The sequence below is a fragment of the Erpetoichthys calabaricus genome, chromosome 18 (assembly GCF_900747795.2).
Source record: "Erpetoichthys calabaricus chromosome 18, fErpCal1.3, whole genome shotgun sequence".
Classification (NCBI taxonomy): Eukaryota; Metazoa; Chordata; class Cladistia; order Polypteriformes; family Polypteridae; genus Erpetoichthys; species Erpetoichthys calabaricus.
The window spans coordinates 88,782,847-88,797,069 of record NC_041411.2 but is presented as its reverse complement, the minus strand read 5'-3'; the positions used below and the strand labels follow the sequence as shown (position 1 = coordinate 88,797,069).

At 41.4% G+C, this 14,223-nt stretch overlaps 1 protein-coding gene across 3 annotated transcripts in view; it reads left to right on the top strand.

Annotated features, from left to right (window-relative positions):
- The window catches only part of lamb2 (laminin, beta 2 (laminin S)), a 200,720-nt gene that overhangs the window by 54,818 nt on the left and 131,679 nt on the right, over positions 1-14,223 (top strand). For all 3 annotated transcript variants that reach the window (XM_051921147.1, XM_051921148.1, XM_051921149.1), the window contains one exon: positions 13,808-13,977. In XM_051921147.1, coding sequence (XP_051777107.1) covers positions 13,808-13,977 — 170 coding nt within the window. The remainder of the gene's footprint in view (positions 1-13,807; positions 13,978-14,223) is intronic.

Here is a 14,223-nt window from a genome sequence, read left to right as displayed (position 1 = left end):
GGCACAGTCATCATGTGCCCACTTTAAGACTGAATGTCCTTGGATGGCCTTCGGCTTTTTGTTTGTGTTAGTGCTCCTGGGCTTTAATTTATGTAGAGATGTAACAAGGAATTATAGATTAGATGATGGGACTGAATGAAAGGCAAGGACATTACTTCAGGGCACCACTCCGGAACTTTCACATTATAGACATGTTGGACAGACTGGATGATGTGTGACTGGAGGTGTAATGGCACATGTATTGGTGGTGAAGCTTTCAGTGGGAGCCTTCAGTTATTCCTTACTTTACAAATAAAATCAATATCTCTCTCTCTCTCTCTCTCTCTCTCTCTCTCTGTCTCTCTCTCTCTCTATCTCTCTCTCTTTCTATATATATATATATATATATATATATATATATATATATATATATATATATATATATAATATACACAAGGGGGTTCAACCCCTGCACACTTCCCTTGCCAACCCCCCTGGCCTGCACTACCCGCCAGCCACTTCTCATCTCTGCCACTCGCGTTGTGAAGAGGGGGGCTGAACGCACCCAAAGGACATGCGGTTGCTTCTCCAAAACCCCCTCTTAAATGGTGGTACAGTGGGAAACAAATACTGTTTTTTTTTTTACCTCCTCTTTGCTTGATCAGCCACTGGCTTGCTGCTGCTGCCATGCCACGTGATCTGCATCTCACATGGCACTTCGAACATTTAAAAGTCTGTGCAGCTGCTGTCCTATTCTTTGTCTTTTATTTCCGGCCCCGGGCGTGGTTAAATCTCTTGGCACAAAGTCTCGTCTCGTGGGATGTGAGTTCTTAATATTTTTTAGTTTATAATTTAAAAATGGAATAGGAATCTGAAAATCTAACAACATCGTGTTAAAGTTCGATACATTATGAAAAGAATGATACCAAACATATATATGTAGGTTTTAAAATAAGCCCGATTTAAAGCATGACAAAAAATGTGACATAAAAACGTGACATAAAATCGTTGCACTTTTAGGCATTTTTATATATACAGAGTATTGTGGCACGCGGCTGGGGGTGGTACCCAGCCGGGACGCCCAGAAGGACCAGAGCTCCAGACCACGAGGGGGCGACTGCCCTGATTGCTTTGGGGGCCACTGGTACCGAGCTTTGAAGCTCGACCCTGTAGGGGTCCATGGTCACCGCCAGGGGGCGCCTCGATGCCTTGGCAGTCCTGGGCCTCAGCACTTCTGCCACACCAGGAAGTGCTGGGGGGAAGAGAAGCAGGGACACCAGGAGTGCTTCCAGGGATGCAGCCGGCACTTCCGCCACACTGGGGCGTGTCAGTGGAAGATTGCCGGGAATCACCTGGAGCACATCCGGGTGCTTATAAAAGGGGCCACTTCCCATCATTCAGGGCTGGAGTCGGGTGAGGAGAAGGACGAGGTCTCTGGAGGAGGCAAGGAGGCGGTCTGAAGAGATAAGGCATTGTGTTGGCCAGGACTTTGGGGACTTTTGGGGGGTTTTGAGGTGCACTTGTGTAAATAATATGTATAATATGTGTTGTGGGTGACGTCAACGTGTTCGCCTGTCTGTGTCCGGGCCAAGCTTCACAATATATATATATATATATTGTGATATATGGCCGGCCGTTCATCCCGGACAATACCCCCAGGCCGCCAGGTGGATTCCTCCCTGCAGCATGGAGTTGCCCTGAATGCCAGCAGGGAATTATGGACATTGGAGTTTTCCTTTACAGCCCTGCTGGATACCATGGGAGACACTAGAAGGTGCTGCAGGGAGGAGCAGCGACTATTTGCCCTATGCCCCGGAAGTATGTCAGAGTCACATGGACAAGAGGAATGACGTGCTTCCGGGATGAAGAAGAGTTTTTATCTGACCCGGAAGTGTTCCTAGCCACATGGACAGAGAGAGCGAAACACTTCCTGGTCAAGGACTATAAAAGGACTGTGGGAGATCCCAGACGTCGAGCTGAGCTGGGTGGAAGGGTGGCAACGCGTCTGGGAGAGTAGAGGATTGTTTAGTGATTATAGTTATTGTGTTTATGAGTATTGTGGAGAGGAGGGTGCTTTGTGCATGTAGTTATTATAATGAATTCAATTATTGGACTTTTACCTGGTGTCTGACGTGGTTTGTGAGGGTTCAAGGGGAGGACCGCCCCTATATTCCACAATATATATATATGTATATATATTGTGACAGATAGAGAGCGCTGTTGTCCTCTTGAACCCTCAGACTTGACTCCAGACACCAGGTAAAAGTCCAATAATTCGTTTTTATTTGGACAATACAGTGCACAAAGCACCCTCCACTCCACAATACTCATAAATTAAACAATACAATACTCAATAATCAATACAATCCTCCACTCCCAGACGCATTGCCACCCTTCCACCCAGCTCATCTCCACGCTCTGGTCTCTCACAATCGTTTATATAGTGCATGACCCGGAAGTGTTTCTCTCTAACTGTTCGTGTGACCGTGAACACTTCCGGGTCAGATATAAGCTCCTTTTCTTCAACCCGGAAGTGTGTCATTCGCTCTGTCGCCATGAGTAAGACGCACTTCCGGGTTATAGGTGAAACCAAAGTTTCTGGCCCTTCCTGCAGCGTCCCCTGGAGGTCCCCATGGTATCCAGCAGGGCTGTGATGAAAAACTCCACTGTCCATGATGCCCTGCTGGAACTCGTGGCACCTCTATGTTGCAGGCAGGGCTCCACCTGGCGGCTGGCCATGTCCCACAATATATATATATATATATACATACATACATACATACATACAAAATGAAGGTGATTGGTGAAATAGATAGGGAGACAAGCATGCCACCCCATTTAATTTGCTGCCAAACAACAAAGAATACTTGATGCCCAAAGAATTTGTGCACATTGGCCACATAAATTGCCCTCACTTTTTTTTTTTTATAGTGCTTGCATTTAGCAAAATTATTCAGGAGCTCCGTTTTTTTGACACTCCGAAGAAGACAACGCCTTCCGGTAACGCCTGCAGTTATAGGGCTCCGGCTGTAAGGGGTGAGGCCTTCTCTTAAAATTGGGGGTGGGTCAAATGCTCTCATTGGACACCTTCTCAGGGCTGCAAAGACAAGAATGTTAGTGACAGCGCCCCCTCCTGTCCTGGAATAGTATTGCATACTTTAGAAGAGCCTTGAAGGTGAGCCTGAGGTGAGCCTCTATATTAATGCCCATGCATATATATATATATATATATATATAGTAAAAGGATTCCACACCACACAGAGAAAGGTTTGGGGGCAGCCGCCCACATACTTGAGAGAGGCTGCCAAAACGGAAGTTTGTAGCTCAAAAATCGTACAAGTCTTAAGAGACTTCAGTCGAGCACAAAACAGTACAGATAGGCAAACATGGTGGTTTTAAAGCTGGGAAGGGAAAGTGATGTCATCGGGGCAGGAACTGGAAAATGATGTCCTCGAGTCCAAGTGAAATTTCGAGTAGTTTGTCTGCAAATAAAAAGGAGGAAGGATCAGTGCACTCTGCCACCTCCTGGTCTGGCACAGAATTATCCCTTTGTGAGCCTTTCAGCTGTCTCTCATGCGCACGTGTGTAACAATATATATACACCCCATGAAATATGTTGACTTTTTGAACAGATTTGAACAAACATATTTGAATATTTTCATGAAAATATGCTTGAATTAAAACACAAGGAAAATGTACCTTTTCAATCATTTATTCAACAAAAATATCAGTAGATGTAATGGTCTACTGGGGGAAAAAGGTAGGTAACCCTTGGGCTCAGAAGCTGGTATTGCCCCTTTTCACTGAAATAACATTTTATAAGTGTTTTGCATAACTGCCCATCAGTCTCTAACATCGACTGGGTGAAACCTTTGACCCCCCCCATGCAAAATTCCTTCAGTTCTAAAATCTGCCCATTTCAAAACTTCCCAACATGTTGATGGCATTCAAATCAGGACTTTGAGAAGGGCAGTCCATATACTTCTGTTTCTTCTTTTAGAACCATGCCTTGGTGGATTTTCTAGTGTGCTTCAGGTCATTATTGTGTTGAAAGGTCCATTTCCTATTCAACTTCAACTTTTGGACAGATGGGCTGACATTTCTCTCAAGCCCACTCTGTTATGATGTGGAATCCATAGTTGACTTGTTGATTGCAAGCTTCCCAGGCCCTGAGGCAGCAAAGCCTCCTCAAACCATAACATTTCCACCATCATGAATTGCTGTCTTCAGTATGCAACAAACACATCTACTGTTAATGTGGCCATATCTTTGATTCATTTGTCTGGAGCACATTTTCTAGAAGCCCAGTACTTTGCCTGTAGGATCAACAGCAAACTGTTGTCTTGCTGTTTTGTTCTTTTAGGACAGCAGAGGTGTTTTCCAGGCACACCTCACATGCAGGTCAAACTTGTAAAAAAATCTGTTTCTGATCGTAGATGCATGCACTTTGAAACCATCTGCTGCAAGAGTTACCTGTAGATCCTGCAATAAAATTTTGGGGTCTTGGAGACTTTTTTATTTTAGTATCAAACAGTCAGCTGTTGCTGAGCCAGCCAGTCTTGGACAAATTAGCAGTTGTTTGAAATCTGCACCACTTGTCGATGTGATTTTCTTACAGTGGATTGATTCAAATAATCTAGTGAACTTTTTAAATAACATGCTAGACTCATTGGCATCCACAACCTTCCTTCTGAGGTCTTAGAGAGCTCTTTTGATGTTGGCTTGATGACAGCATACACATCAATAGAAAAGAGAACACCAGACCTTCAATATCTGTGGTTTAAACAAGACAAGGTCCACCTTCAATCTCCCTAAGGAGGTTCTAACCATTGGCATCTCACCTGGAATACCTGACTGAAATTGTATGGATTTGAAGTGTTGATACAATGAAGGAGTGTACATTCATTTTCCATTCATGAAATTCTGAATCTAGGTTGCCATTTGTCCAACTTAAAATATAAGTACATTGTAGCAACAGACGGCACTGACATCCCAGGTGGCTCTGCGGTGCTGCACCTAAAATTAGACTGTTCATTTTGATTTCTTTCATGTTGGGTTTCAAACAGTTGTGTTTAATGTTGCTTTATAGCTTTTGGCAGTGAGAGTGTTTTATTGAAGTTTAATGGGGGGGGGGTTGAGTTTGCCTACCACCACTACCTGATGCTGCCTGGTGTATGAGCCCTGGTATCGGGACTAAAGAAAGGGTGTAATATGAATATTGCCATTTGTAGTGATTGCATTACAACCTTAGCAGTATTAAAAAAGAAGAAAAGGAAACGTGTTTTCTTGATAAATCGAGTGGGTCTGTTTGTCACGATATTGAATGTCAAAAATTTCAGGGCAGAGTGGGTTAGAGGTAGGGTTAAGGTTAGGATTAGCTGCTGGTATATCCTAATTAAAATGATATTTTTATGTGTACTGAATACATAATGGAGAAATTATTGCCGGGGCAGAGGTTTACTAACAGGACTCATTTGTCACCACATGCATTTTTCCTTAGTGCATTTGCAACCTGATGCCATTTGTCAGTGTGATTCCAGTCAGTCAGTCAGTCAACATCTATATATAAAATTCAATAAGTCCATGGCAAGCAAGACGCACGCAAGACAGAGCCACGCCCGCCAACTCACAGATCCCCGCCCACCAACAATTCAATAAGCAGCTGACCATGGGATACTCACGACAGAGCCCCGTCCGCCAACTCTAACCCTCCTCCCGAGTCCACCCTCGCACCTCACCAAACACCGCCTCAGTCACTTTCGTCTTTGCTACAGTCCACATGCACCTCTGAGCCACGTTGACTTTTCATTGTTCTTTTCGGTTCCGGCTGCCTTTCTATATATAATCCACCAAGTCGCCCGATCATGGGATACACACGCACGCAAGGAAGAGCCCCACCCGTAAACTCTAACTCTCCTCCCGCATCATGGGGTATGCACGACAGAGCCCCGCCCTCCAACTCTAACCCTCCTTCAGCGTCATGGGATACGCACAACAGAGCCCCGCCCACCAACTCTATCCCTCCTACTGAGTCACTTTCTCCTGCGTCCACCCTCGCTCTCGAGGCATGCGCACTGCCTGCTCATGTGCCCGCCCTCAGCTCACAATTGTATGTTGCCCTCTCCAGAGTTCCATCTTTTCATTCACTTACAGTTGTATCCTCAGACCCACCCCATTTGGACAACTGTGTCTTTCAGGAAGTGTTCACACATCAATAAATAATTATGTGGCGTATGCTACGCCGCGGGTTGGCTAGTTATAGATAAGTCTCAGACGTCTGAAGACTTGGATTGCGTTGCTTTCACTATTTAATGATGATTGCACCTCCAACTCTGACACAAACCACATTATCAAGTTCGCCGATGATACTACAGTAGTGGGACTCATTGAGAATGACGATGATGCAGTTTACAGAGAAGAGGTGGAACGGCTGGCACTTTGGTGCAAAGACATTAATCTGTCTCTTAATGTTGAAAAGACAAAAGAGTTGATTGTTGACTTCAGGAAGACCAAGGCTGTCCATCTCCCACTCAGCATTGATGGCGTCACAATAGAGAGAGTGAAGAGCACCAAGTTCAGAGTAACAGTAACAGAGGACCTGTCCTGGACCAAAAACACCAACTATCTTACAAAAAGAGCCCAGCAGTGTCTCTACTTCCTGCGATGACTGAAGAAGGTGCACCTTCCCAAATCCATACTTACCACCTTCTACAGAGGCACCATAGAGAGCGTCCTGACCAGCTGTATCACAGTCTGGTATGGAAACTGCCATGCCTCCGAAAGCAAAGACCTTCAGAGGATTGTGCAGACCACTGAGCGCATCATTGGCAGCTCTCTACCCAGTCTGCAGGAGATCTACACCTCACGCTGCCTTCATAAAGCCACTAGCATCATGGCTGACCCTCACCACCCCTCCCACCAACTGTTTACTCCTCTTCCATCTGGAAGACGACTCTGCAGCATCAGGAGCAGGTCTGCGAGATTGTGCAATAGTTTCTTTCCCCAAGCAGTCCGGCTCCTGAACACCATGCTGCCCTCCTCCACACTGGACTCTCTACTCCACACACTCTCTGGATTACATAACACTACATAACACTGTACATATATTCTTTTTTTTTCTCTTTTATCATAGTTATATATATATATCTTGTGTATTGCACCTTTTGACCCTGGAGGACGATATTTCGTCCCACTGTGTACTGTAAGTATATTGTTAGGATGACAATAAAGCTCGACTTGACTTGACTTGACTTGACTTAATATTATAGTGATTCATTGAAACATGCCCTAAAGTCCTGAGATATACTCGGTTGCTTTTCTCTTCATACAGACGACAGATGTCTTTTTTGTAGCGTGGAGTCCTGAACTGCACACAATACTCCGATCTCACTGGCACATTACAGAATTTGATCACAATGTCCACTGATTTAGATTCAACAGTTCTAACAGTAGATCTAAAGGTTTTATTTGTGTATTTTACTTGGCCCCCCTTATGATCCTAAATTGAATAAATAGGTTGGTAAATACCCAGAGATGAGCAATTTTTTAATTTTGATCACTTATTTCAGTGTATAAATTTCACAACATCCACACTACTTTTTATTAATCTCTATATATAAAAGTCCATGTACGTGTATGTGTGTGCCTGTATGTCTGTTCCAGCACCACTTCCAAATGGCTGGAGCGATTTTCATGAAACTTGGTACACATGTTCCTCATTGGTCGACTAAAAATACTGTATGGTGAAATCAACCCTAACCCACCCCCTTCTGGGTAGGGTGGGGGGTGATCTTATGGTCTTGTATGCATGTTATCATCCAGTTGGCACTCGGATTGACCACCAGAGGGCGAACTGGAGGTGACTGCCAGCATTCTTTATGTTTGAGCTCCAGCACCTGTTCATTTTGAAATGAAATAGAGTTGGCCAGTTCTGTGCGTCAACTGGATGATAACATACATACAAGACTGAAAGACAAGCACATTAGTGAGTCTTCATTGTTTGTTAATTTATTTTTATTTTTAAAGTTGTGTTTTTTTATTATATTTTTCTCAAACAATTAAATAAAAAAAACACTTTGTTTTCCTCTTGGGCAACGCTAGATATTTCAGCTATGTTAGCTAGTGGGAGACTAAAAATGCGGTGTGTACTGAAATATCTTGAAACTTTGGAGATTTTGTTAAGCTGCTGGACACCCATGTTATGCAGCACTTTCTAACCCGCTTTACATCTGAAATCATAGCTACACATATTTCACCTGTTTTTTTTTATGTTAGATTTGCTGAATGTGACATATTTCATTTAAGGTGGGAGCTTCATGTCAGGTTGTAAAGGAGAAGTGTTGTGTAGTCGAGTACTTTGGTGTCAGTTTAACATCAAATCACAAAGCTTCATCTGCTTTTATGACTTGTACCTGCAAGCTAAGTTCATGTTACACATACAATTACATTTGCCCAGAAAAGTAACGACTGCTCATCTGTTTTATATAAACAGAACTGGCAGGTTGTTCCATTCCATTCCATTTCAGTCTCTGAGGGATGCAAAGCAGGAGCCTGCGCTTCAGGGGACGCCCATCTATTGAGAACACGCTCTGTCTCGTACTGGCCCTGTCCACAGTCTCCTATGAGTTTGACATGCACACATACTCACATTCTTTATTATATTTTAAGAAAACTAAAAGCAGATTTTTTTTTTCTTTAACTTAAAACCTCAACCAAAAACCCGCATTTGCGCACCATGCCTCCTATTTTCCACCATATCTGTTCTACATGAAGTTGTGATGATCTGTTTTTTAAAATGGTCATTCCAGGACGTAGTAATGGATGGAGAGGTTGAATTGTTTCTTTTCACAATTAGGGGATAAAACTGTAAAGACTTTCTAAAAAAGTGCATCCAGGCTGTGGCTTTGAGCCTATAGTTTAAACGTTAGGGATTGAAAGCAGCAACATCTGGAAAGTGTTAAGATTAAAATAGAGACTGCCTGCAATTTTCTCTTTTCCAGTTTTTCAGGACTCCAAGACACACGTTTTTAAACTTGAACATTTAGTTGCTTTAGATGAGGTGTAAATGGAAATCCTTTTGCTTTCTCCTTCCTAGTCAGATGAGCTGGTAAGCCTGGATGGACTGTAAGCAGACGCTGTTTCTATTTTTTGTTTCATTGTGCAGTTCAACGACAAAGTCGCAGGTCTGGCTCAAGTGGAGTTAGCCTGAGGCAATTGTTCTCCTTTTTCTGCTTTGGTGGTCTACCTAGTAGGCATTTCTTTTCCTGTAATAATGTTTAGCTCAGCTGATCCATCTGGATAAAGTGTAAGAGGATGTGTTTGTTTAGTCCTGTCCAACCAGAATGCCGTTGCTCCAGGATTCATTCACTTAGGCCATTCTTCAGCCTTGCCTATTACTTGTTCTTCATATTCTAAACCAGTGGTTCTCAGGCCCTGTTTATAGATAGATAGATAGATAGATAGATAGATAGATAGATAGATAGATAGATAGATAGATAGATAGATAGATAGATAGATAGATAGATAGATAGATAGATAGATAGATAGATAGATAGATAGATAGATAGATAGATAGATAGATAGATACTTCATTAATCCCAATGGGAAATTCACACAACTTATGCAAGGCCCACATTAACAATTCAAACATTTTTGCGGCCCACATGTTAGCCTTCGCTGGCATATAATTTATTGCTCATGCATTTAGTAATTGGGGGTAAATATTACTAATATACAGTATTATGTATTTTTTTCTTTACATGTTTAGTTGCTCATTGCTTGCTTCCCAAATACAATTATAAATAGAGAGACAACGATAATCATTATCTGGTTTATTTTATTTTCATTTACGTTAGTAAAGTAGTCAAAGATGATGCTGTTTGGGCTTACATAGCATGTCAATTCTGGCTGAAATTTTTGATAAACACACTCGAAGATCATCCTCCACGTTCATTCTTGACCGATATTTTGTTTTCATGGCAGTCAATGCAGAAAATGAAACCTCGCACAAATAAGTTGTTGAAAAAGGTATAAGAACTTTCATCGCTAGTGCTGACAACAACGGATATTCAAGCGAAACTGTGCACCAAAAGAAAGAGATATCCGTAGCAGGATCATCAAGTTTGGTTTGTAATGTGCGATCGCTAGACAGCTCCGCTAATTCATCTTGTGCACGAACGGTTAATTCAGAACTAAAGTACTCAAATAACTAAATTAAACAAAGCGTCTCTAAGCCCTAAAATCCTGCAGCTTGCATCCGTACATACAGTCTGCCGCTAACAATGCGTAAAAAATGCAGATTATTTTCTTGTTTCCTCTGACGTTTTGTCTAATTTTGGTACTGATTTAAGACTTTAGCACGGCCCACCATATTCCCTGTTAAGGCCCACCTTTGGTCCGCGGCCCACGGGTTGAGAACCACTGTTCTAAACTCTTATGCCCGATTGCAGTCTTTATTAAATTAATACTCCACATAAAAATTACAGATTTTTTTTATATATTACTTAACCATTGTAGTTTATAGTGATGGCCAAGAAAAAATTGTATAATTTTATGTTTTTGTGCTATTCAGTGTTCTTAAACATAACAATTTTAGAGTATACCCAATACAGTAGTACCCTATAATTACCAAAAGAATAACTATTTATGCAAAATGATCAATACTAGCATTAAAGCCCACAGTCCTAGAAACTATTGAAATCGGCAGAAAAAATATTGAAATGTAGAGATATCCGGTAATTGAAAGGAGCTACTCTGGGCGTCTCTCTCCTGGGAGGATTCGTTTTGCCGATGTGCTTGCTACGCTTGTGCATTAGTGGCCAGAAGAAAAGTAAAAGGGATATTGTTTTGCTGACGTTAGCGACTTTGTCTTTCTTCGGAGGTTTCGTTTTGCTGACGTGCTGGCCTTGCTTGTGTTATTAGTGGCTAAGCGAGTTTTCTGTTTCCTTGGAGGCGGAGCCCTTACCCGACTCCCGGACAGACACACACACTTACACGCGTAGATGTTTATATATAAGACTATTTGGCTATGCCCCCTGCTCGCTTTGCTCGCCAACCTCCCCCAGCCTGCGCTACGCGCCAGCCATTTCACGTCTCTGCCGCTCAGAAGAAACACTGGTAAGAAACACTACTTTTCCCTGATGGCAACACAAATTAGATGATCTACAAGTCTTCGACTTAAAGTTTAAATCTGAACAATATATTCAATCTCTTTTCGCTGTTCCGTTATTTCACCGAGTAATCATTTTCGTTTATTTGCGCTAATGCGATCTTTACTATCAATTTTTTTGAGACTTTTTAATTTTAATACTTTCATTATCTCTAACCTGCTCTGCATGTGTATCTCCCAACACTTTTGAATTCTTTATGATGTTCTACTTTGTCATCTATTCTTTGTCTTTTATTTCCGGCCCCGGGCATGGTTAAATCTCTTGGCACCAAGTCCCGTCTTGCGGGACATAAAAGTATCTCTCTGAAAAAGTCATGTCTCGTCCCAGGCTAAAAAGTCTCGTCTCATCCCAGGATTTTTTTATTATAATAGAGAGATAGTATGGAAATAGAAAAACAACTTAAATAACTTTTCCATCTAGCTATAATTATTATTAAAGCCTTGCAATTCATTAAAATTATATGAATAGCTAGAAGCTTGGAAAGAAACTGATTTATTTTGTATAACAGGAATACCACAGTTGACAATTATCTTAAAAATCTTAATTCCAGTCTGAAGATACACAAAAGCAAAAGCAGCTCTTTGGATAAGCCCTAACCCCAGCTCCGACTTTGTCGTACGATTTACTGCCAAGCAACTCTTTGAGCACATGCAAACTGTAATCCTCCGCTGTCCTCGCTATCTGCAGCACAGTCAGCCTCATTGTACAATCTGTATAGCACACTGTATCGCTTACCTAGCAGCGCAGATTTTCTGCCCTCTGATCAACTGCAGTTCCCTTTCTGGGGAACTGAGTGACTCTCCGGTGACTAAAAGCAGAAAACTATATAAAATATGCAAGTTGGTGTATAATTGCTGTCAAGGTAAAATTGGAGCGGTGACCTAAGTTGTAGATGACGTCACAGAGAACGTTTCAGTTTCAAGATAGACAAGCTAAAAGTTCACAGATTATCCAATGCTTTTCAATAGGAGATGTTATCGTGTGAGATATCGTACATAGCTTTAGCAGTAATTACTTCTCGCATTATATGTGAATGCACCTAAAAATGGGAAAACTGAATTAATACAAGTGTAGAATCCTCTAAGGTCTGAATTTATTTGAAGATCTAAGAGTGAAGGGCAGAAAGAGAGAGAAATCAATTGGTTTGATAGACAGACTGTGACAAAAGAAATTCAAGATTTACAAGCATCCTGCACCTCTAAAGGCTTTCGGATTTTTCCCAGCAGGCATCTGGACTCTCCCTCTCCTTCTTTAAAAAACTCTAAGTGCTAATTTAACCTTTCCAATAGCCATTCTCCATATCAACATGCATGAAGTAGTCTGAATTAGAATATAGCATCAGCATTTTGGTAGTTGGGAACAGAAATGAAAAGAAAAAAGAATAAAGAAAAATCATGGACTTTCATTTTAATTGTAATTGGAATGAATATAGCAAGCCAAGCATTAAGGCTTCCTTTCTATATTTCTGGTTAATGATGTTATGAAAGACCACCAGCAGGCAGCATATGGCTTTTTCACATTATTCCATTTCAAGCCACAGTTACTTCTGTTTTTGTCATTATGTCTCTTGTAGATTTATGTAGGTGTATAGAGCCATTATTGTCAAGTGTAAGCCACTGAGAGTAGTGTGATGGTTAATACTGTTATTTGGATGTATTTCATTTTAAGCAGGTTTGAACATTTAAAATGTAGAGTTTGATACTTACCATTCACATTTATCCACCAATTTATTACATTACAGTATTCTTTTTGTTTCTCATTTGACAGAGATCCAGTTAAAACATTAATTGCATTAGATAGATAGATAGATAGATAGATAGATAGATAGATAGATAGATAGATAGATAGATAGATAGATAGATAGATAGATAGATAGATAGATAGATAGATAGATAGATAGATAGATAGATAGATAGATAGATACTTTATTAATCCCAATGGGAAATTCACATTCTTCATTAGAAGGTAGAAGTGTTTTAAAGATGTGCAGTATACCATTAGTACATTCCCACCAGGATGCCGAACGGTGGCTGATCTAGCAGTTGCCAGTGCTGCCTGCTTCTTATGTTTTAGTAGAAATTGAGGACGTTTAAAAAATAAAAGAAAATGAGGTACACAATCACATGGGAACATACAGTTTAAGATATCATTCATGTTATATGTAATAATTTTAAAAGAAAAAATATTACATGCAGTAAAAAGTATTACAGCACACCATCCATCCATTTTCAATCCTGCTTATCTCAGATTTGCTCTTACATTGTGCCCAGTGCTGCTCCCAAAAGTTTTGACTCTGGGGTAGTGTGGCCATCTTCTGGGGTCTATATGACCCCCCTACACCAGTGTATTTTCATTTAGCTTATTTGCTCAAAGATTTTTTGATACCCATGGTCATTTAACTACCTCATCTGGCATTGCATTTTGGATAGTTTTTGACTCCTTGTCACATTTTCAAACACTCTACCTTCAAATCGGACCACTTTTGCCAAGGAGATAATTTCAAAAATCAGTGGCAGTCAACCTTTTGAGCCGAGAATGTGGCATACATCTCACCTTCTGCTCTTCCTAACTTCCAAACCCCACAATGGATAGTCACAATGAAAACTCTGTTGTTTTGCATACCACGTGTTAAAAATCTTTATCTTTGCTTCATTTTTCAGTATTTGCTGCAGCTGTAGCCCAGGACCCAGATCAGGCCCATGGATGCTCACAGGGAAGCTGCTATCCTGCAACTGGAGATCTTCTGGTGGGTCGAGCTAACAAGCTGAAAGCCACGTCTACCTGTGGTCTGCGGAGAAAAGAGCCATACTGCATAGTGAGCCACCTGCAGGTGAGTTTCTGCTATTTGACGTTATACATTGAGCACAGGTGGCATGAGTGCCATCATGTTGGCATTATAGTGTAGGAAAGAATATTCACTGATTCTTCCCTGTTTTGTCTCCAAGTATTGTCATTTCTTCTAAGATGGCATTTGGGTTATAGTATGTCCATTCATTCATTTTGTGAAAGTATTTATTCCATTTCAGATCCTATCCCAGCAATGTTGGAAGCAAGGCAGGCACTAGTACTGAACAGG